We start from the raw sequence: 24080 nt of genomic DNA on the forward strand, positions 1-24080 counted from the left end.
TACAGGCAGTTTTGCCCAAAAGAAGCCTGTTGAAAAATACATATATATTGACACAGTGCTTAAGGCCAAAGATTTTCTTTTATGTACACTGAGAGCATATGCACCAAGACAAATTCCTTGTGTGTCCAATCAGACTTGGCCAATAAAAAATTCTATTCTATTCTATTCTATTCTAAAGATAGTGCACATGGATTTTGTTTCATTATTTACTGGAATTCAGTGCAATCAGATATACCCCACCAATCAAATCATGGCCATCAAATTAGGTTATCGTATTAATAAAGTGGGCAGATTTATGGAGGAAAGTTATAAGTAGCTACGGCAGTAGTGGTAACTGCTTGATGTCTCTTTCAAGTCAGGCTTCATTCCTGATAACTTCAAGGATATAGCCATATAGTTTTCTTCACATTATTAGTGAGTCACAGAATTTTGAATACTTTAGACACAATGATCATTTAAATCAGGGGTCTCCAACTTTGGTCCCTTTAAGACTTGTGGACTTCAACTCCCAGAGTTCCTCAGCCAGCTTTGCTGGCTGAGGAACTCTGGGAGTTGAAGTCCACAAGTCTTAAAGGGACCAAGGTTGGAGACCCCTGATTTAAATGATTAATTAGTTCAATAATTCTGTTTTCTTGCACAGGAAAATATTTTCCATTCCTCATAAGCCATTGCCACGGAACATTTATTTTACACATATACACATTTCCTGAAATTTCAGTGCTTCCTCTGATAATCCATGGCGATATAGTTTTTGCTACAGATTATGACGAGTAAAAGGCTTGAGAGAAAAAAAGCTCCCTCATATTGGCATACAGTAATCTTTTTATTTTATTTTATTTGAATTTATATCCCGCCCTTCTCCAAAGACTCAGGGCGGCTTACACAGTGTTAAGCAATAGTCTTCATCCATTTGTATATTATATACAAAGTCAACTTTTATTGCCCCCAACAATTTGGGTCCTCATTTTACCTACCTTATAAAGGATGGAAGGCTGAGTCAACCTTGGGGCTGGTGGGACTTGAACTTGCAGTAATTGCAAGCAGCTGTGTGAATAGAATAGAATAGAATAGAATAGAATAGAATAGAATAGAATAGAATAGAATAGAATAGAATAGAATAGAATTTTTTATTGGCCAAGTGTGATTGGACACACAAGGAATTTGTCTTGGTGCATATGCTCTCAGTGTACATAAAAGAAAAGATATGTTCATCAAGTTACAACATTTACAACACAATTGATGGTCAATATATCAATATAAATCATAAGGATTGCCAGCAACAAAGTTACAGTCATGCAGTCATAAGTGGGAGGAGATGGGTAATGGGAATGATGAGAAGATTAATAGTAGTGCAGATTTAGTAAATAGTTTGACAGTGTTGAGGGAATTATTTGTTTAGCAGAGTGATGGCCTTCGGGAAAAAGCTGTTCTTGTGTCTAGTTGTTCTGGTGTGCAGTGCTCTATAGCGTCGTTTTGAGGGTAGGAGTTGAAACAGTTTATGTCCAGGATGCGAGGGATCTGCAAATATTTTCACGGCCCTCTTCTTGATTCGTGCAGTATACAGGTCCTCAATGGAAGTCATAATAACAGACAGACTTAGTCTGCTGAGCCACCAGAGGCCCTTAATATGAAAATGAACTGCCCCAATACAGGCAGTTTTGCCCAAAAGAAGCCTGTTGAAAAATCCATATAGCCTGCAGTATAAAATCACAGTCTATATTCACTAATACTTTAACATGTTTTGAAGAAGCTAAGTGGTTTTTTGAAAAATATTATTAACAAACAAGGCAAAAACTCCAGCACATCTGGGAATAGGGGCATATGTGTAATTTATAACAAAAACCTGGGATGTATATAAATTAACTATAGGTTTGCAACCACCTCTTTTGAATCTTCCTTCAAAGGAAGAACATTTATTTGCTTGAAGAGATTTCCAATTCAATGTAGTAAAAAATCACTCATTATTTTTGATATGGTGATTTGTCTAAAATTATAGTTTGGTTATAAACTGTTACAGATGGTATTTTACCCAATTTTGCCTCCCTTTCTGTTTTAACACTCTCAGCCACATTTAACATCTCTATTTCCAGAAATGAGGATGGTTGCCAGCACATTTAGTAACAAAGCAGTTCCCCATAATTATTAAATTAATTGAAACAAACTGTATTATCTACCGATGGTTAAGTAAAGGAAGAAGAAGCTATTTATAATTTATTTTTCTTTGTTAGTAACAATTATTTCCATTGGAGTTTCACCTATCTAAAACAGCAGAGTTTTATACCATCAGCAAGGCACTCATAATTTTTTTTGTCTCAGCCTAAATCCATCTTGGCCCTGCTAGGCTTATGCCCTTCATGACACTTTAATCCAACTCATTTGCTTGATTCATCCCTGTTATAAACAAGCTTTTGAAACGAAAGCTTAAAAGGCTAGTTGTGATACATTAAGATAATCAGGATGGCACTTCTTATATTTGTTTAAAAGCCACCCATCAGTGCCATTTTGTTCATTTTCTAAGTTAAGGGAAAAAATATAAGACTGTCACCTTCAGCTTTCCCTTTAGGCTCTCCCCAAAATTCACCTAAAGTCAGCAAGGTATATATTTATTCACATTAGCTAATGGGGATAAGCTTTGTTCCAGATGGAAATGCAGGAATTTTTCTAAAAAGTTCCAGAATATGAACATGTATATATATGAAGGACCATCTCATGTCCTTCAAGCCCAAATTCTAATCTTGATTATGATCAAGCTGGATGTCAAAGGTGAGAATCTTCAGTGACAAACAAAAATCCTTAACTTTGGAGCAGAACAATTCCCTTAATTAAACACAAATATGATGCTTTTAGTGCTTTGCATGCATTAGTCATTGACTATTGATCTCTTTGGAAAATAATGAGCTATTTAAGTTTCTTAAAACAACGTATGCATAAAACACATACACACAAATATTAAAATGGGTGGACTAAGTGTAGCATCAGAAAATAAATACTGCAACATTCCAGAGAGGGCTCAGTTGGCAAAAGTTGAGAGTCTACAAGACAATTTCAAGGGTACAAAAAAGGAGTCAGGTAAAAAACATAAGAGAGAAGTAATGCGGCTCTTCAGACAACTGGAGCCCAGCTGTCTCCAGCCATACTTCAGAGACTAAAAGCCAAAGCTTGCTAAGATCTTCAAGAGCTTTCAGAGAAGCTTCCCAGACGGATCCAGCTTTCAAACTTCCTTCTGGTTTGCACAAATGTGAGATCAGCTTTGAATAACTCCGTTGCCATTAATCAAAGCCAAGTCAACTGCATTGAGGAATTTTTCTGGTAAGAACCACGCCAAGGATATCTCTCCCCTACATGGATATTGATTTGTAGATGGTACACATGTATTATAAAGTTGGAGGAATATATGAAAGGATGGTTTGTTCCCTCAGACAATTGTTGTTTTAGAGATGTTGTTATTTTTTTAAAATAGAATTACTGTTCTTTTAACTTTGTGAAGCTGGCCAGAGTTATCTGGAGTTGGGTAGCCTAGAAATTAAATTAATAAATATTTTAACAATCTTTATTTGAGCCCAAATAAAAACTTTAACTGAGCCCATATTTACCAATGAGTGTCACATTTAGAATAGTGTCCTTAGGCAACTCAAAAATCACATTTAGATACAAAAAGGAATATTCCACATCCTTGTTTCCTTTTTGTAATGCTGAGATGACATAACTGTCATCTAAGCATTGTCATCTAAGCATCTAAATTTCAAGGTATCAACTGACTTGTCATACCTTGATGCTCCAACACTGGAAATGCTCCAACACTGGAAATTTTTAAGAAAATGTTGGATAACCATCTGACTGAGATGGTGTAGGGTTTCCTGCCTGGGCAGGGGGTTGGACTAGAAGGCCTCCAAGGTCCCTTCCAACTCTGATGTTATGTTATGTTATGTTATGTTATGTTATGTTACCTTGAAATTTTACAGTCTGGTTATCAACAAAAGTGTGCAGCTTCCCACTTCATTGGGATAAGTGGCAATTAATATGAACTGGCTACTTGTTTCTTTTTTTTCTACCTTCATTTCAGGGGTGAAATCCAGCAGGTTCTGACAGGTTCTAGAGAACCGGTAGCAGAAATTTTGAGTAGTTCAGAGAACCAGCAAGTACCACCTCTGGCTGGCCCCAGATTGGGGTGGGAATGGAGATTTTGCAGTATCCTTCCCCCAGGAGTGGGGTGGGAATGGAGATTTTGCAGTATCCTTCCCCTGCCATGCCCACCAAGCCACGCCCCCAGAACCAGTAGTAAAAAAATGTGGATTTCACCACTGCTTCATTTATGTCTTCAGCAATATCCAAAAAAGACTGAGCAATAAGAATATATTTGATCAAGATGTATCACCTAGATCTGTATCCAGAAAAGGAGTTGCACTGAGCCTCTTTCTAACAAGAACATCACTTTTGAAAGCTCAAAGATTCACATGAATTCTGTATGAAGATCGCAGAAAAGTTCAACTTTTTCTTCTTTTCCTCTTTCTCTAACTCTCATCTTTTATCTTTTTTACCATGTATAAATACAACAGATTTTCACATTCTAACTCTACTCTTTCCTGATTGCTTATTTGTAGCCTATGACTATCATTAAGTGTTGTAAGTGTTGTATCTTGATGAAGGTATCTTTTCTTTTATGTACACTGAGCGTGTATGCACCATTGTATGCACACAAATTCCTTGTGTGCCCAATCACACTTGGCCAATAAAATTCTATTCTATTCTATTCTACCATGTCCTGCTATCAGGTCATGGAATCCAAAATCTAATAAAGAGATATACTTGCAATTTTTATCTATTGGCACTGATAAAGATAAAACTTCTCAGACAGCAATAATTCATTGGAATGTATTTGCCTAAGTTATACGTTCAGCTAAACTGAAAGCAACTTCTTTCGGAGTAGATATGTATAAAATAATTGCATCATTTGTTTAGGGTTTCCACCAAAACATTTAAATAAATCTCTGTATAGAACAATTAAGTGACAAAATCAAATTAAGGAAAAGTATCTGGTGGTCTTCTGAACTGGGCAAATAAAGTAAACCTTCTTTAGTGCAGGTTTTTATCATGAGTATATTTGATTAAATTTAGTTTTACATTGTCACTGCTCACTTACTATAGACCATCTAGCTCAGGAGTCTCCAACCTTGGCAACTTTAAGCCTGGCGGACTTCAACTCCCAGAACCTCCCAGGAATTCTGGGAGTTAAAGTCCTCCAGGCTTAAAGTTGCCAAGGTTGTAGACCACTGATCTAGCTGAATACAGAAGACTGATTACCAAATCAAAATCTCTAAATCTCTAAAGCAGAGTCCAAGGTTGACTATAGAAACAAGCCTGAATCTCAAACATAGACTCCGAACAACAATCCCTTTTAATAATTGTACACATAGCTGCCTTTAGAAATCTCTATATTGGAAAACAGTCGACCATATTAAACCATTCTGGATATGATAAAATTCTGAGAAGATAAAACACGTCTGCATCCCAAACTTAAAGATCGATGAGTCAAAATTTAAGAAGCTACGTTTTTAATGGATCAGACACATTATGTGCCACAAAGAACATTTAAACAAAGATAATTCTTTACTTGCTTTTTATATATTTTTTTCTTTTTAATGATAAAGCATATATTCACATTTTAAGAATAAAGTATACATTCAAGGTACATATTCAACAGGCAAAACAGAAACAGCTTGCTGAAGTCTGTCCAAAAGGAACACTTAGTTTTTCTGTTTTTTCCAAAAACCCTCAGTTGAACAAAAATGCATTCTTAGAGTAATAAGTAAGGCTTCATGTAGAAGTAATAAATCCAAGGCTAAAGTAAGTAAGTAAGGCTTCATGTAGAAGTAATAAATCCATGGCTAAACTTACTCAGTGGTGAAGGTGGGATTCATATGATTAAATATTTCTGTAAACACACAGATAAAGTCATAAGAAAAGTCATAACAATAATACCCCATTTAGATAATGAGGGAAGAAGGGTTGTAATCCTAGTCTTCTTCCTAGCATACTAGCTCCGTAAATGCAGAAAATTTATTTTATTGTATTTTTAGTAATCCTGACAAAGCACAGTTCAGATATTGGCTTGCTCCTCCAATCAGGACTAGTTTGCACAAAATTAAAAATTAATCCTGAAAATTCTGGTATTCATTATTTTCTAACTATCATTGACAAATCTGCTAATCAATCCGATTAGCACAAAAGTATTTAACTTGAAGACAGTAAAAACTCTGATTTCAAAACTCTGTCTAATGTTTTGCCAGAAAAATTGGAATCCAAGTGTTGTAAGTTAAAACTGGTGTTAAGGCAGGCCTCAGGACTGCCACTAAATCATTTAAACCATAGAACCTTAGTTTAAATAAAGGAGTTTACTAAGATCTTTATTTGGTTACAGGTTTTCAGTCCAATAAAAAGTTCTAAAATATTTACATCCACTATATATATAAATATATAAAGTACTTAGGTCTATTATTCAGAAGGCACTATTGTTCAAAAAACAATATGTACAATTAATTATTCAAGTACTGTGTATGTCATACATGCTATACATACTGTACAAAATTCAGATTTAATTTTGCTGATACATGGTCCAGCAATCCAGTATACAAAAACTGTCCAATTCATGTATATTGAAGCATTACCATGGTGTTTCATGGACATCAAATCACTTTCCGTATCCAATCTTTGTGTGCATCAGTAAATAATGTGCACGATGCACAGTAAAGAGTAAATAATGTGCACAACAAAACTGTTGCACAGTGGGGATTTTCAAAGGATGCACCTTGCACAGAATTGACTGTTGTTGACCCAATCAAGCACAGCACAGCGTATACAAGTTGTTAGCCCTTTAAAAGTTAGGATGCTCTGCCTCAAGCATGCAGCTCTAGAATCACAATGAAGACTTAATGGAACAAATGTCAAATGCTCATATATTATCATTAGTGATCCAGACGTGAATATATTTTGCGGAAGATAAAAGTTTTTGGACTGGACTTGGGAGGAAGGTACTTAAATTCTTACAAAGCCACTAAGTTAATTGAGTAGCATTCGGGCAATCAGTCATCTCTTAGGTCAACCTGCCTAACAGGACTATTGTGAGGATAAAAAGGCATAATCCCACCTCAGCTTTGACAAATTGCTGTCGCTTGGATTAGTTGCTATTTCTCAGGCTGGCCAATGGTTAATGTGAAATTGTGACAATAAGGGTCTGCTTTCCCAAAACACCTTGGAGGAAAAAAAGCAAGATGGAAATGAAAATACATTCAGGGTCTAAAAAAGTCTTGTACGGTTCACTGACTTCCAGCCTAGAACTCTTCCCCCCACCCCAGCATCAGTCTGTCACATATGGTGGACTAAACAATCCCTCCAGCCATACTGAAGATAAAAACTAGTTAAACACTTCCACAGCTTGATTAAAAGGCTGTTTTAAACATGCTAGATCCCATCTACTGGCTTTTAAAAATAGTTGGGTGGCTGCTTTCCCCTTTTAGCATTTTCATTCATTTCGGATTAGCCAGCGGCAAAAAAACCCACCACAGAAACAGCCTGAGAAAAACTAAAGGACCAACCTCTTTCCTTCTAGAACAGAGGTCTTTAAGCCTGGTGGACTTCGACTCCCAGAATTCCTCAGCCAGCTTTGCTGGATGGGGAATTCTGGGAGTCAAAGTCCGCCCAGGCTTAAAGTTGACAAGGTTGGAGACCCCTGCTCTAGAACAGCTTTTCCAATCTCTTCAAGCAACAGAGCATCCAAACTGATGTGCAGACCAATTCAAGCCCCAAATTTCACACAGTGGACTGAAAATCCCAGAAAGTGAGAACGTTCCGTGAAATCAACAACTTACTCAGAAAGATTTGTACCTTCACAATCTCTTTCATTTCGGTACTTCTTGAAAAACTGTCAGAAAGAAGGCCGGAGCCTAAATGACTTCTTCCCTAGCTAGTTTGTCTTTCACCACCTTCCCACTTTGGATGCCAAGGGTGGTACTTATATCCAAATATTGCTGTATTTTAATTGAACCTGAGACAAGGCTTTAAACCTGCTTCAACCTTAACTGCTACCCCCCCAAAAACTTGTTCCACAAGCACAAAAAGCCCTGTTTTTAAAACAACTCCCTGGGCCAGTTGAACACGTGGAAAGATTGTGCATCCGCTGAATGACAAGACTTTGGTCTTTAAGGCCGCAACCCCAGCATTTAAACTATGGCTCACTGCCCAGCACACAAGATAAATGCATTTTAGGTATAGTGATTGAAGGCACAGAATATATGTCTCAAAGTGCCAATCCTAAACAAGCCAAAGACACTGCCACACACAATACATAAAAAGTTATATTACTTTGAACCCGATTATGGAATGATTGCTAATTAGTCATTAGATACAGACTTCCCTCTGACTATTAAAAGAAAAGAGTTCCAAAATAATGTCTGTAGCTTTGGCTTCCTCCTCTTTACAAATATTTCTCCAGGCCAGAGGAAAAATTTGACTGTCTCAGGTAAGCACTGCCGGCGGCGGCGGCTCCAAACTGGCCGAGCCCATTGAGCTGCGAGGCCGCGAGGCCCACCAGCTGCTCCGCGTGTTCTGGGCAGGAAGAGGCAGGGCGGCCGGGTTGCACAACCAGCCTGCTGGGGGCTCCGTACAGCTGCGAGTGGGGAGGGGAATAGGCGCCGGGAGGCACCGCTAGGTGGCCTGATGGAGAGGCGGCGTAGGGGTAGGTCGGGGCTGCGGGCTGCCGACCCATTAAGCCGGGACTCACTTGCTGCGCCTGGAAATAGGTCTCCGTCGGGTTGCCCATCGGGCAGGGGCCCAGATCGCCCATGCCGTTCAGGCCCAAGGAATGGTAAGGACCCAGGTCCATCCCCATCGCCGAGGAGGCCTGCAGAGCAGCTGCTTGGTGGTGTTGCTGTTGTTGCTGCTGCTGTTGCTGCTGCTGTTTGGAACTGATCAGGCTGTCGATGCTGAACATTCGCGAGGGCAGCGCAGGCGGCGCCCCCGGGTATTGGGGAAGGGCGGAGAGCTGCGGGCTGTAGGCGCGGACGGGCGAATAGACGGGATCGCCGCCACCCGGGTAACCTAAAGCTCCGGAGCCACCGCAAGGACCGGGCCTCCCGACCGTAGCCGCGTTGGGGGTAAAAGCGCTGGCGCTGGGCATGTAGCCCGGGTAGGTGGTGAGGTCGGTGCGCTTAAAGCGCTTCCTGCGGCGCAAGAAGCTGCCGTTGTCGAACATGTCCTCGGCTGCCGGGTCCAGGGTCCAGTAGTTGCCCTTGCCCGGGTGGCCCGGCTCGCGGGGGATCTTGACGAAGCAGTCGTTGAGCGTCAAGTTGTGGCGGATGGAGTTCTGCCACTTTTTGGGGTTCTCGCGGTAGAAGGGGAAGCGCTCGGTGATGAACTTGTAGATGCCACCCAGCGTCAGCCGCCGCTCCGCTGCGTTGGCGATGGCCATGGCGATCAGGGCGATGTAGGAGTACGGGGGCTTCCCGCGCTGCACCGGACGCTTTCTTCGACGGCCGCCGCCGCCGCCTGCGCTGGCCGAGGCGCCGGGACCGGCCGGCTGATCGTCCGCGGGCTGCTCGGTTCCTCTCTCCGCCGGGCTTCCTCTGGGCTCCGATTTGATCAAGAAAGGCTCCACTTTGCAGCTCGACGGGGAGGCCTGATGCATAGCGGGGGAATCCGGGCTTGTCCCCTGACTGGGCGAGTGGAAGGCGTCGGCTGTCATGGTGCACTTACCCGAAAAGAAGGAAAAACCGGCTAAATTCATATACAAAAAGAAAAAGAAAAAAGGCTGGGATGGAAGGGAGCAACGGGGCGAATGAAATGGAGCAGCTCCCGCGGGGACCAGGTATGAGGCCGGCGGGTCGCTTTATATAGCTCGGTCCTGGCGCCACCCTGGGGCTCCCCCTGAACGGGGCGGTGGCTGCCCACCCACCACCTGTGCGATCCCTGCTGCCGACAGACCAAGCGAGCGCTTGGAGAACGGGGCGGGCAGCCGGCATTTCCGTGCAGCGCTCGAAAACCCGAGGCGGGGTGTCTTTTCGCGCCAGATGGAAGGGCAGTTTCCCTTGCTCAGTTGCAAGAGCGGCCCCATCCTCAAGTGGGGTTTCTCAGCAACCTGCCCCGGGACTTTTAGAGGGACTTACGCAAAGCCGGTGCTCGTAGGGTCGCTTGGCTCTCACCCATTTTTTGCAATAAATCGTTTCTAAGCGCCTTTTGAGAACCATTGGAGGCTTCACCGGCTGCTAAGCACTTTAAGTTTTTAGGAGAGACGTCCTTTGCTTTGAAAGTGGAGCTGTTTCAAAGTCAAACCGCTTTGGAGATTTGGAAATGCCGAACAGCAAAATGCACTGGTAGAGGCGGTTGCGTGAGAACGGGATTAGTTGGGTGTTTGCAGGAGGCCATCCCCATTGTGTAGAAATTTGCCGCGGATGAAATTTGGTTGAAAGGCACAGATATCAATAAGAACGATGCCTTCCAGTCTCGTTCTCTCCCCTACGCGGAGAGACTTGGGCAGAGACTGCAGAAACGATTTTGGGGGATTTTTGGAAGGAACTTAAACTGTTCTTGAGTGAATTGGCCAATTGCAGAGTTAATTTTATCAGATACTTCCAAATCACTTAGCAGTATCAAAGGATGATTTTTTTTGTTTCCCCAGAGAATTTTAGATGCATGGCATCCACACATTTTTCCCATGTGGCAAAAGAACTATTGCCCCTGTGCATTTTCCCCTTGTGTACATGCAAAATAATCCTACCCCAAACTTTTATCTTCTCACTGGTGATCTTTATGTCTTCACTGGCTGTCTATTGGTTCTGTCTTAAACCATTGCAGATGGTGTCCTCCTGATTTGTGTGAACAAGAATCAGTTTCCCTTCTGGCTTTCTGGCTTTTTCCTTTTGGCACCTGGGGTGAGGGAAAATCTCCCAATAAGGGGATTGAAGAATTGGGAAAATATCAGGATAGAAATAGTCTTGGAGACAGAAAAAGCCAATCCCTGTCATAAATATGCAACTAAACTTGATACTTACAGCCAAAAGACTGTGATGTTGCAGTGGTTAGAATGCAGTATTACAGGCTAGTTCTGCCCACTGCCAGCAGTTTGATTCTGACCTCCTCAAGGTTGACTCAGTCTTCCATCCTTCTGAGATCAGTAAAATGAGGACCCAGATTATTGGGAGTAATATGCTGACACTGTAAACCACTTAGGGACAGCTGCTTATATTAAAATGCACCTTTATATCAATAGCCGATTGGGAGAGCAAACAGCACTCCAATTGGATTATTCATTTTTACCACCTCCTGTCTGCTGGAGAGATCTGCAGTTTTTCAAAGCTAGTTAACTCTTTTGTGCCACTTTAAAATACTTTGAAGAAGTGGGGGATAAGAAAAAATATTGATACTTTAGAATTTTGGTATTGGAGGGGACTTCTAAGAAAACAAACATATGGATAATAGAATAAATCAATCCAGAGTTTTCATCTGAGACACAAATGGACAGACTCATATTGTCATATTTCAGAAACATTATGCAAAGATCAGGCTCTCCTGAGAAATCCATAATACTGGGGGGTGGAGGAGATGGAACAGGAAGAGAACCAGAGGATGGCCAGCAGGCAGATGAATCCATTCAATTATAGCAGTGATGAGTGCATGATTGGGAGATCTGAAAGCCAGGATAGGGACAGATTATCCTGGAGAGGGCTTATGTAGTTGCTATAGGTTGCTATAAGTCAACACCAACTTAAGTTAACTTAACTTTGCCTGCAATTTTGTGTATCAAAATTGCAGGCAAATTATTTTGTCGAAAATGTCTCCCTCTGAGAAATCATTAAGAAAATATTGGATTGTGCAGAAATGAACAGATTGACTTTGACACTTAAAGAAAGAAAGGAATCGGAATATTTTAAAATATGGGGCAATTTTATTATTGGTTGGAGAAGAGATATACAGTATACAGGGCAATGTTGTAATGAAGAAAGAGAGGAAAGAAGATAGATAAATGTATTAATAGAAAAGCAAGAAATGTGGGAGAAATGTTACAATAAATGAAATGATGATATTAAGAAATGATAAATATTTGAGGAGCAAGAAGAAGACACAAAAGATGTACTCAGATGACACAATGAATGATTAATTATTGTTTGTCTATAAAATAAAATAAAAACTTGATAAAAAAAGAGAGAAAATGTCTCCCTCCCTCATAGGCCAACAAACATTCCTATACAAATTTGTTCTTCAGTTCTGAGTGGAGAATGATGACTTTTTAAAGCATCATCTAGTTCCAAATTGAGTCAGTCGAAATGAATTTTCAGAACTTACTTTGTAACTACAAAGAAGCTATCTGATACATACAAAGCAGTGGTGAAATCCAAATTTTTTTACTACCAGTTCTGTGGGCGTGGCTTGGTGGGTATGGTGTGGCTTCATGGGCATGACAAGGAAGGATACTGCAAAATCCCCATTCCCTCCCCACTCCTGGGGGAAGGATATTGCAAAATCTCCATTCCTACCCCACTCTGGGGCCAGCCAGAGGTGGTATTTGCCAATTCTCTGAACCACTCAAAATTTCCGCTACCTGTTCTCCAGAACCTGTCAGAACCTGCTGGATTTCACCCCTGATACAAAGGCTGTTTCAAACTTCTATCTGTAGTTCAAATCAGCATCAATATAGCATTATACCAAGCAATTTGGATCACCCCTTGTTGGCCTTGCTGCTTCCCAGCTTCAAATATAGGTAGTCTTTTATTACCATTTCAGGTTTTGAATTGAAATGTTTCCCTGGTTAAACCAACAAGGATACAGAACACACACAAAAAGATGTATAAATCTGTGCTTCTTGACTACCCCTTTTCAAGACAATCAAATCAGGTGTCCTTCCTCTGGGATTTTCTACAAATGTGAGCCTATTAAGTGGTGTGATCCATCTCTGCAAGATAGCTACACCAAAGCAAATCTTGTTGATTTCAAGAATAGGGGGCTTCAAAAGACCGCCTTCCTATGAACTTAGGAGAAAACCTCTGGATAGGAGGTTGGACTTGGAATGATACTTCTGTTGTGCAGATACTTAAACTCAGAATGGTGAATTTCAGTTTTAATCTTAGGAAGAGGAGCAAGCAATGCCAATCAAATTGGCAGATGATAGGAATGATATTTATAACAAGTTGCTGAACAAAAGCCCTGCAATTTACAAGGCTTTTCCACGATGTCCAATGCAATAAATGCAATGCAGTAAATGAAACCCAAATTTTAGTGGATTAATTGTAATGAAATTGTCTAGGAATAGTTTTTCCACATTTCTATATTTATCAATATACTTACTAGCAGATGACTTGGTGATTACTCTAACAAATCCTATAAATTCAGGTGTATCACTGTTGGAAATAATTGATTGATATGGAAAGGTTTCAGGGTTTAAGGTAAATCAGAATAAAACAAAAGTGATAATAAAAAATATGACCAGACAACAGAAAGAAAAATTAGAGGAAATAACAGGATTTGAAATTGTAAAAAAGGTTAAATATTTAGGAGTTTATATTACACCATCAAATGTGAAATTGTGTAAGAATAATTATGAGGTGTTATGGCAAAAAGTTCAGAAGGAGTTGACTGTTTGGAAAAAATTGCAGTTATCGCTGCTGGGGAGAATAGCTGCTATTAAAATGAATGTTTTACCTAGATTTTTATTCCTGTTTCAGATGATACCAATAATTAAGAAAGATAAAAATTTGAAGGAATGGCAGACTGGTATTAATAAATTTATATGGGAAGGTAAAAAAGCGAGGGTTAAAATGAAAATAATTTAAGATTCTCGGGAAAGGGGAGGTTTAAAAATGCCCAATTTTAAATTATATTATGAAGCAGCTGCTCTCTCTGCAATAAGTGATTGGTTTAATCTAACGGAGGAGAGAATCCTGAATATAGAAGGTTATGATTTACTATATGGATGGCATATTTAATTTATGATAAAAAAGTGGATAAGGCTTTTAAAAATCATGTGTTATGAACTGCTCTCTTGCGTGTCTGGAAAAAATACTCTTACAAACTAAATTATAACGTTCCTATGTGGGCAAGTCCCAGACATACAATAGAGAATATAAATATAGAACAGAATCAGGAAATGTTTACATATAAAGATCTTTTGTATACTGAAAGAGGTAGTTTGCAATTAAAATCTCTGCACGTATTAAAAGAAGAAGGGAAAAATTATACTTGGTTTCAATATGGGCAACTACGTGCTAGATGGAAGGAAGATCAGAAAATTGGTATAGTGCAGAATGGGGAAAATTTGGTAAAGCAAATTAGAAACCAGTCTCAGGAGCATATAAAGAGATTGTATAATGTGTTACTTGAAATAGATTCTGAAAGGGATTTGATAAAGGACTGTATGATAAAGTTGGCACAAAATTTTCAGGAGCCAATACTATTGGAAACTTGGGAAAAAATTTGGGTTAGAAATGTTAAATTTACGCAGGCACAGAATTTAAGGGAAATTTTTTATAAAATGTTTTATAGATGGCATTTAGATCCTAAGAAACTATCGTGTATGTATCCAGATATGCAAGCAAAATGTTGGAGATGTAATTGTGATGATGATGCATATTTTCATATTGGTGGACTTGCAAGAATATTAAGGCTTTTTGGATAAGAATTTGGTGTATTTTACAAAATGTTTTGAAAAAGAAGATAAAGTTCCTGCCGCAATTTTTTTTACTGGGAATTACCACTGACTGTACAGTAATTGAGACTAAATTGATTTTAAATCTAATAACAGCGGCAAGATTACTGATAGGACAGTATTGGAAGAAAAAAGAATCACCTACAATAGAAGAATGGATATTGAAAGTTGCTAATTTGGCTGAGATGGCAAATTTCTCAGCCTTTTTGAAAGACAATACACAAGAAAGATACTTAAATGAATGGAAAAAATGGATTGACTATATCCAAAACAGCAGTCTGAACAGCTGCTTTGAACAGCATTCAAAGGCAGTCTGATTAAGAGATATCAGACTGCCTTTGAATGATTAGGATGTATTATTTCTGTTTGCTATGGGGGAGGTTAGGATTTGATGAGAATTGCAGGAGTATAACTGAGTTGGGAGGGAAAATTTTTAGCATATGTTTGTTATATTTTTAAACTATACCTTGTGTTTGTTCCGGAAAGTCGGGGGGGGGGGTTTGAAGGGAGGAGGGGTAGAGGGGAGGGGGAAAGGAAAGCTTTTTTTTGATAAAAACTTTTCTAATAAAATATATATATTTATATATACTTATTCATTGCTTATTTAAGCATGGGTCCCTTCCTGCATATTCTGGGCTTTCCTTTTCCATTGTTTGGGGTTCCTCTTGTAAAGCAGGCAACCACTGAGTGTTGCAATCAACATGGTTCTTCTCAGTGCTGTGCTCCATACTTCTTAAGTTTCCATGACACATGATTTACTGAATACGCTACCTATAGGATCATTCATGCTGCTTTTACCCTGTTTTCCTTTTGTCCTGGAGCTGGAACTCTAGTCACCATAAATCTTGCTGCTTCCATCTTTCATGCACATCCAGAATGAGAAGATGTCCTAGAAAATTGATTGTGTATAGCAAATTGTCCTTCCATCAGCTGCAATTATATGCTTGCTTTCCCGTGAGCCTTTCGGCACAAAGATTTCCCAGCATTTGTCCTCTTTTTCTGCTGGGTTCTCATGACACTGTCCTCATTGCCTTAAACTGTCTTGAGTAGAAGCTCCTTCGTGCCTGCAATCTGTGGGTTGAACTAAGAGGTAGGGTGTAAAGGAAAATGGAAAGAACAACCAAACTTTGTCCTTGACGGGTTCTGCATGAAATAATTCCTGGATCACACATACCTCCAATAAAAAACATGAACATGTATGGCCATATGAAGCTTTGCAGAAGCAACTGAAAAATTGTCATATATGCACTGATAATAAAAGCAGCAGTATACAGAATCCAGTTCTTTCTGCCCATTAAAACTGAACTTCTGTGTAGCACACCATTAGAAACTTTCAAAAGAGAGTTAATTCTGCTCCCACCACACCACCCACACATATACAAAGATGTTCTGGTGCTCTTTCAAAGCACTAAGTGCTTTTTTATATTCTAATGTATATATAAGAAGCCTATGTAATATCTGACAAATGTCCCAGACTGCATCAGGAGAACACTATTGGTGAAGCATGCCAGATTGTAACCACAGCAAGAATTGGGTTGGGAGAAAAGAAACAACATAGAAAAGGAAAAGTGATGTAACAACTAAGGATGACTTTAAGTTGACATTGAGTTGTGGATATTATGAAGGCAATATCATGAAGTTACATCACATTAAAGCATCTTTGTAAAGCATCACATTAAAGTGACATCTTTGCTCCATTGTTGAAGACACCTGAGGATGCACATCTTCCATATGACTTTGCAGAGGCCCTTCTAGAAAAGATTGAACTCTGATGTCCCAAAGATGTTTTTCAAAAGGCAACTGCACTTTCTTGGTTTTTGTTATGTATTCATGTATGTACCTTTAAATATTTGAGCGGGAAATCTGCACGTTGCTGATTGGACAAAGCCTCCAGCAGAACTGTATAAAAGGAGAGGTTTTTCCTCCAGCCTGTTGCTGGGTTCACCCTATATTAAAGAGCTGTTGTCACTACCTTGGTCTCCAGCCTCGTTACTTCCCGAACTTAACATTGGCGACGAGGATGGGATCTCGAGGCTAAGGAGAACCAGAACCGAGCTGAAGCACGATAGACTCGAACCCAGCAAACTCAGGGCAGAAAAGCGGAGATGGCCAGTTACACTCCGCCCGCACCGTTTGACCCGGCTAAAGAGAAATGGGAGGCATATATGACCCGTTTGAGCTTTCTAGAAGCCAACGAACTGCAAGGAGTTCCAGATAACCGAAAAGGGCTTATTTCTTAAGCCACTGTGGTCCGGAGGTCATTGATATTGCGGAAGCCCTGGCAGAGCCAACGCCGTTGCAGTCGGTGTCGTGGCCAACCTACAGACTTTACTGAAAACCACGGCTGCGCGCGCCGTCCAAATCGTGCGGCGGTTTGAATTCGGAGGCGAAGACAGATGGAGGGCGAATCCATCGGTGACTACATGGCCGCCCTAAGAAAAGCATCCAAGGACTGCGGATACGCGACCTGGGCGAGGTGCTCCTCGAGCAACTCATCCGAGGGGTCAAAGACATCCGTTTGCGGCGACGGCTGCTAGCAAAGAGCAACCTAACGCTGGCCAACGCTCTGGACGAAGCCAGAGCACATGAAATGTCCTCCCAAGCGGCAGAGACACTGCAGAAGCCGGTTCCACCAAAGGCGGCGAAGGCAACTCCGGTGCACCAGGAGGAGGTTCAGACCGAATCCGACGGTGAAGATGAGGAAGGGTCTGCCGCGAAAGCGACAAAGGGGACCGAGACGAATGCGGAAGCTGCGGGGTCAACACCAGTGCCAACGCTGCAAGTTTAAGGACGCGACATGTCGGTGTGGGAAGAAAGGGCACCTAGCTCAAGTTTGTCGAGCGCCCAACCTTCCCGCCGAAAATTCAAATCGCCAATCAGAGCGCGGAATCGGCAAGGCGACCCGCGATTGGCTCAAACAAAAAGGCGCGGATTCCAACCAAACAACTGTGGTCATAGGCGGCGCCTCGGCAAGTGGAGAAGAAGATCTTCACCAAGCCAAAATAGAGGGAGTACGGTGCGGCTTGAAGTAGACACGGATCAGCGATCACCATCATGTCCTGGGACACTCTGGCGAAGTCACTGCCGTCTGTCGCGCAGCGCCACCTGCAAGCACAACGGCTACGAGTCCACGACTTCCAAGGGAGTCGCATCCCTGGTCGAGGGACCACGTCCGTCCGAGTCGAGTACGGTCCACACAAGAAGACCCTGCCCATCACGATCGCCGAAGCGACCCTGCCCAGTCTGTTGGGACTAGACTGGTTTCGTGCCCTGGGCATGGGAGTGACTGGCATCTACAGAAGTGACTGTAACCTGAAAGACATTCTCTTTAACGAGTTCGAAGATGTCTTCAAGGACTGCCTGGGCAAGTACAAGGGGACCCCTATTTCCTTCAACTTAGACCCCCAGGTAGCCCCCATTAGGCTTAAGGCGAGGAGAGTCCCTTTTGCCCTAAAACCAAAAATCGATAAGGAGCTGGATAAGCTCATAAATCAGGGGATTTTGGTGCCAGTCGATCACGCAAAGTGGGAGACGCCAATCGTCACCCCAATAAAGCCGGACGGGTCAATTAGAATTTGCGCTGACTACAAGGCGACGCTTAACAAAGCCTTACAGAAAAGCGCTTACCCGGTTCCCGTGGTGCAACACTTATTGCACTCTTTGGGGCAAGGGCAAGTCTTTGCAAAGTTAGACTTGGCCCAAGCCTACCAACAACTGCCAGTAGACGCCCGCACAGCCGAAGCCCAAACGATTGTAACGCACAGGGGGGCCTTCAAGTGCACCCGATTGCAATTTGGGGTTAGTGTGGCACCAGGGCTGTTCCAAAACCTAATGGAACGACTACTGCAGGGGCTCCCAGGGGTAGTTCCCTACTTCGATGATGTCCTAATTTCAGGGGAAAACATGGAGGAATTGGGGGAGCGGTTAAGAAAGGTTTTGGGCATTTTCCGGACAGCCGGATTAAAAGTCAAGGCAAACAAATGCCAGATAGGGGTCGAATCACGATTTCTTGGGCTACCGGATAGACAAGAAAGGAATTCACCCTACTGAGAGCAAGGTCAAGGCAATTAGGAAGGCTCCAGCGCCCAAAAACAAAGCAGAGCTGCAGGCATTCCTGGATTGGTAATTTTACGCGGTCTTTTAAAGAACAAAGCAACTGCTATGGAACCGCTGCATAGGCTCTTAGGAAAAATACTGTTTGGTCTTGGGGAAAGTCGGAAAATAGGGCTTTTGAAGCAGTAAAGAACCTGCTCTCAAGTGATAGCCTGCTCATCCAATATCACAACTCATTGCCCCTAGTGCTGGTTTCATGCTCCCCTTATGGGGTGGGGGCTGTACTCAGCCATAGACTTCCAAACGGCACAGAAGCCCCTATAGCTTATTACTCTAGAACGATGTCCTCCCAGAGAGAACTACAGCCAATTAGATAAAGAAGCACTAGCCATTGTGTCAGGGTTAAAAATTCCACGAATATGTCTTTGGGCGGATTTTGAAATCGTGACTGACCACAGACCGCTACTAGGGATACTGGCTGGCGATCGCCCAACGCCTGTGGCACTTTCGCCACGCTTGACCCGATGGACTATATTCTTAGCCGCTTATTCGTACAAGCTGCAGCATCGACCAGGAAAAGAAGTGGGGCATGCGGACGCGAAGCCGATGCCCACTACCAGGGCGATCAAGACCCCACTCCGGGACGCCCATCCTACTTATTGACTCTTGACTCTGGCCCAGTCACATCTAAGGAAGTGGCTCGGCATCATACCGACATTGTGTTAAGGACTGTACCGGTTGGGTACAGAGAGGGTGGCCATGCGCCGGGCGAACGGTTCAAAGAATTTGTTAAAAACGAGATGAGCTCTCGGCTCAAGGGGTGCCTGTTATGGGGTGATCGTGTAATAATTCCTGATAAATTAAGGGGAAAGGTATTGGACCTCCTCCACGAGGGTCACCCAGGGATCGTAAGGATGAAGGGGTTAGCTAGAAGCTATGTGTGGTGGCCACTCATGGACGCAGAGATTGCTGAGAGGGTAGGGAAATGCCAGGCTTGCCAAGAGTCCAGACCTCTACCCCCAACGGCCCCAGTCAGAGAATGGGAAAAGCCCCAAGGGCCCTGGTCAAGAATCCACATTGATTTTGCTGGCCCTTTCCACGGCCAAACGTTCCTAGTGGTTGTTGATGCATTCTCCAAATGGTTGGAGATCATACTCATGAAATCCACTACGGCCGAAGCAGTAATCGCAGCCCTGCGCCACCTATTCACAACTCACGGGTTGCCGGACACTCTGGTGTCCGACAATGGGCCTCAATTCACGGCAGCCCAGTTTGAAGAATACCTGGCAGAGGAGGGCATCTGACATGCCCTCTCTGCGCCTTTCCACCCTGCGTCGAATGGCCTTGCAGAGCGTTCCGTCCGGAGCGCTAAGGAGGCATTGTCCAGGCTCAAGCTCAATCCTCCAAGACGGAGTGGCTGTGGATGCCGGCATCCCGGTACAGTCAGCTGAGTCCGCGGCTGACTGTCGGGAGCGAGTCATTGGCCCCGATGGACAGGTTGCTGGGTAGATTGAATGCCACCACGTGTTTACTGGACCCGTGCCTCCTGGCTGGTGCTGGCCACCAGGAGGTGACACGAGGCTGGCTCCAGGGGCTTACGAGTGCTTCCTTGTTGGAGGAGTCTTTCCGGCCGCCTTGAAAGAGGCGGTGGTGAGGCCCTCCTCAAGAAGCCTTCCTGACCCGGCTGTTTTGGGTAACTATCGTCCGGTCTCCAACCCGCCGCGAAGGTTGTAGAGAGTATGGTGGCATATCAGTTTCCCCTGCACCTGGAGGAAACTGTCTATCTGGACCCGTTCAGTCCGGCTTCCGACCCGGTTACAGCACTGAGACGGCTTTGGTCGCGTTGGTGGATGATCTCTGGAGGGCCAGGATAGGGGTTATTCCTCTGCCCTGGTCCTATTAGACCTCTCAGCGGCTTTCGATACCATCGACCATGGTATCCTGCTGCGCGGTTGGAGGGATTGGGAGTGGGAGGCACCGTTTATCGGTGGTTCTCCTCCTATCTCTCCGACCGTCGCAGACGGTGTTGACGGGCAGAGGTCACCCGCGGCACCTCACTTGTGGGTGCCGCAGGGCCGATTCTCGCCTTCTGTTCAACATCTATATGAAGCCGCTGGGTGAGCTCATCAGTGGCTTCGGTGTGAGGTACCAGCTGTACGCTGATGACACCCAGCTGTACTTTTCCACACCGGCCACCCCAATGAAGCTATCAAGTGCTGTCCCGGTGTTTAGAAGCCGACGGGTCTGGATGGGGAGAAACAGGCTCAAGCCAGGTGACTGGCAAACAAAGATAGATTTTTTCCTGCCGTTCAGCACAGAACCCCAAGCACGGCCACAGGGAAAAGCCCAGCCAATTTGATGGACGGAAACCCGTGCCCACTTGGACTGCTTGAATCCCCATTACACACCAGAGGGTTACAAGGGGGAACTAGAAAAAACAAGGGAAATGGGCATAGGCGACCGGGTGTGGGCCCGAAACTATGGGGACGGCCCTAGTTGGCTCGCAGGACAAATTATAAAGACAACCGGCCCAAAATCGTATTTGGTAGAACTACCAGACAACCGAGTGTGGAGGCGCCACATAGATCAGATAAGGAAACGAATAACTGATCAAACCGAACCAAATAAAACAGATCATGACCAATTATTTGAATCCACAGCTGACAATGACCCGGGGGAGGCGCAAGACTTAGCTGAGGTCCCAGAGTTCCAGCGACGCCATCAGGTTCCCGAGGGAAACAGCAGGGAAAGTTACAAAAGTAATCCAAGGCCGGATGGCCAAGAAAAAGAGGCTGCCAATAATCCAGGGCCCGTTGGCCCAGAGAAAGAGCTGGAGGAGAAAACAGCCCTCCGACCAGCTCAAACACCACCCAGAACTGAACCGCGAGGTCAGAAAGAACTAGAGACGCCCAGGTTATTTGATTCGACGAAAAATAACATGTAAATAAATATGACTTTGCAGAGGCCCTTCTAGAAAAGATTGAACTCTGATGTCCCAAAGATGTTTTTCAAAAGGCAACTGCACTTTCTTGGTTTTTACCTTGAAAGCATTTTGCTACTCATCTAAGAAACTTTTTTTAGTTCAGTTCTTCAATTCCAAACTGAAGAACTGCTCTCTTGCGTGTCTAGAAAAAATACTCTTACAAACTAAATTATAAGGTTCCTATGTGGGCAAGTCCCAGACATACAATAGAGAATATAAATATAGAACAGAATCAAGAAATGATTACATATAAAGATCTTTTGTATACTGAAAGAGGTAGTTTGCAATTAAAATCTCTGCATGTATTAAAAGAAGAAGGGAAAAATTATACTTGGTTTCAATATGGACAACTACGTGCTAGATGGAAGGAAGATCAGAAAATTGGTATTGTGCAGAATGAGGAAAATTTGGTAAAGCAAATTAGAAACCAGTCTCAGGAGCATATAAAAAGATTGTATAATGTGTTACTTGAAATAGATTCTGAAAGGGATTTGGTAAAGCAAATTAGAAACCAGTCTCAGGAGCATATAAAGAGATTGTATAATGTGTTACTTGAAATAGATTCTGAAAGGGATTTGGTAAAGCAAATTAGAAACCAGTCTCAGGAGCATATAAAGAGATTGTATAATGTGTTACTTGAAATAGATTCTGAAAGGGATTTGGTAAAGCAAATTAGAAACCAGTCTCAGGAGCATATAAAGAGATTGTATAATGTGTTACTTGAAATAGATTCTGAAAGGGATTTGGTAAAGCAAATTAGAAACCAGTCTCGGGAGCATATAAAGAGATTGTATAATGTGTTACTTGAAATAGATTCTGAAAGGGATTTGGTAAAGGACTGTATGATAAAGTGGGCACAAAATTTTCAGGAGCCAATATTATTGGAAACTTGGGAAAAAATTTGGGTTAGAAAAGTTAAATTTACGCAGGCACAGAATTTAAGGGGAAATTTTTATAAAATGTTTTATAGATGGCATTTAGATCCTAAGAAACTATCGTGTATGTATCCAGATATTCAAGCCAAATGTTGGAGATGTAATTGTGATGACGCTACATATTTTCATATTGGTGGACTTGCAAGAATATTAAGGCTTTTTGGATAAGAATTTGGTGTATTTTACAAAATGTTTTTCAAAAGGCAACTGCACTTTCTTGGTTTTTACCTTGAAAGCATTTTGCTACTCATCTAAGAAACTTTTTTTAGTTCAGTTCTTCAATTCCAAACTGAAGAAGCTTCTTGGATGAGAAGCAAAATGTTGGAGATGTAATTGTGATGATGATGCATATTTTCATATTGGTGGACTTGCAAGAATATTAAGGCTTTTGGATAAGAATTTGGTGGATTTTACAAAATGTTTTCAAAGTAAAAACCAAGAAAGTCCAGGTGCCTTTTGAAAAGCTCTTTTGAGACAACCATGACCTGGAGGATTGAGAATCTCCAGAGACATTAAGCGCTGATGTTAGGAAATGTGAAGTTAATAGATTTGGAGAACTGAGGGAATCATGCACCTGCTAAATTGTAGCAATGTAGAATTTATCTGGTGAGTAGCAGCAACTTCACTCAAACTCTTTCAATATCACTTCTCATGTGGAATAAGACAACTTTCAACAGTGACAATATCAATTATGAAACTCATGTTTCTGACCTGGGTTGACCTCCATTTCTACTGGCCCAATTGATGGGTCAGTAACCTATCTATTTATGCCAGTGTTATAGTTTCTGGGCTGCTCATTATCATGTCCTCCATTGTAGTCTTCACCTGCCTGTTTCATTTCTCCATCTAATTTTCTTGACAGTGGCAATAAAGTTCATTTGTAACAAGATGGGCTCTTCCTGCCCCCAAGGCTTCCAAAATCTCTGTGTCAGTGTGCATTTCCTTCCCTGTCTCAAAGTTTACATGTTGTAAGCCTGAAGCTGGTATTTTGAGGCTTTTTTAAAAAATTGCTCAATGGTTTAGAAACCATGATCTCAAAGTCCACCTATCTTACTAGGTGTCTCTGTTGCTGTGTTTCCAATTGCAGACAAATAAAACTAATGGGTAAAATTCATCTTCATCTCCATTAAATAAAATGGCAAAAAGAAGAGTTGGGTTTGCTTTCTACTGCTTAGTAGATGAAGGGGCATGCTAAAATAATCCCAAGACAATGCTTGCTCCAAATTTAGAGATCGCTGTCCAAAACTAAGGATCCTTAGAGAGTTAGATAATATTATTCCAATATTGCCCCCCCAAAAAAGCAACCTAATGATGAATCAACTTCAGTTAGGTTTTGTCAGTCAATACTGTGAAGGGCAATGATGGCGAACTGGTCACGTGGAAACATTGCCCACGCGCTCATCAGGGCCACGCTCTGGAA

General features: G+C 42.2%; 1 protein-coding gene across 1 annotated transcript; it reads right to left on the reverse strand.

Annotated features, from left to right (window-relative positions):
• Window positions 1–8470: 8470 nt before the first annotated feature.
• Window positions 8471–9526, reverse strand: FOXE3 (forkhead box E3). Its single transcript, XM_058176675.1, has one exon. The coding sequence runs from the start codon at window positions 9461–9463 to the stop codon at window positions 8471–8473; it is 993 nt and encodes a 330-aa protein (XP_058032658.1). The 5' UTR covers window positions 9464–9526.
• Between the last annotated feature and the right edge of the window lie 14554 nt (window positions 9527–24080).

This window comes from Ahaetulla prasina, chromosome 3, assembly GCF_028640845.1.
Source record: "Ahaetulla prasina isolate Xishuangbanna chromosome 3, ASM2864084v1, whole genome shotgun sequence".
NCBI classification, from domain to species: Eukaryota; Metazoa; Chordata; class Lepidosauria; order Squamata; family Colubridae; genus Ahaetulla; species Ahaetulla prasina.

Excerpts from the sequence above, each read along its gene's own strand:
- FOXE3 (XM_058176675.1), bottom strand. The coding sequence starts at position 9,463 with ATGGCCATCGCCAACGCAGCGGAGCGGCGGCTGACGCTGGGTGGCATC.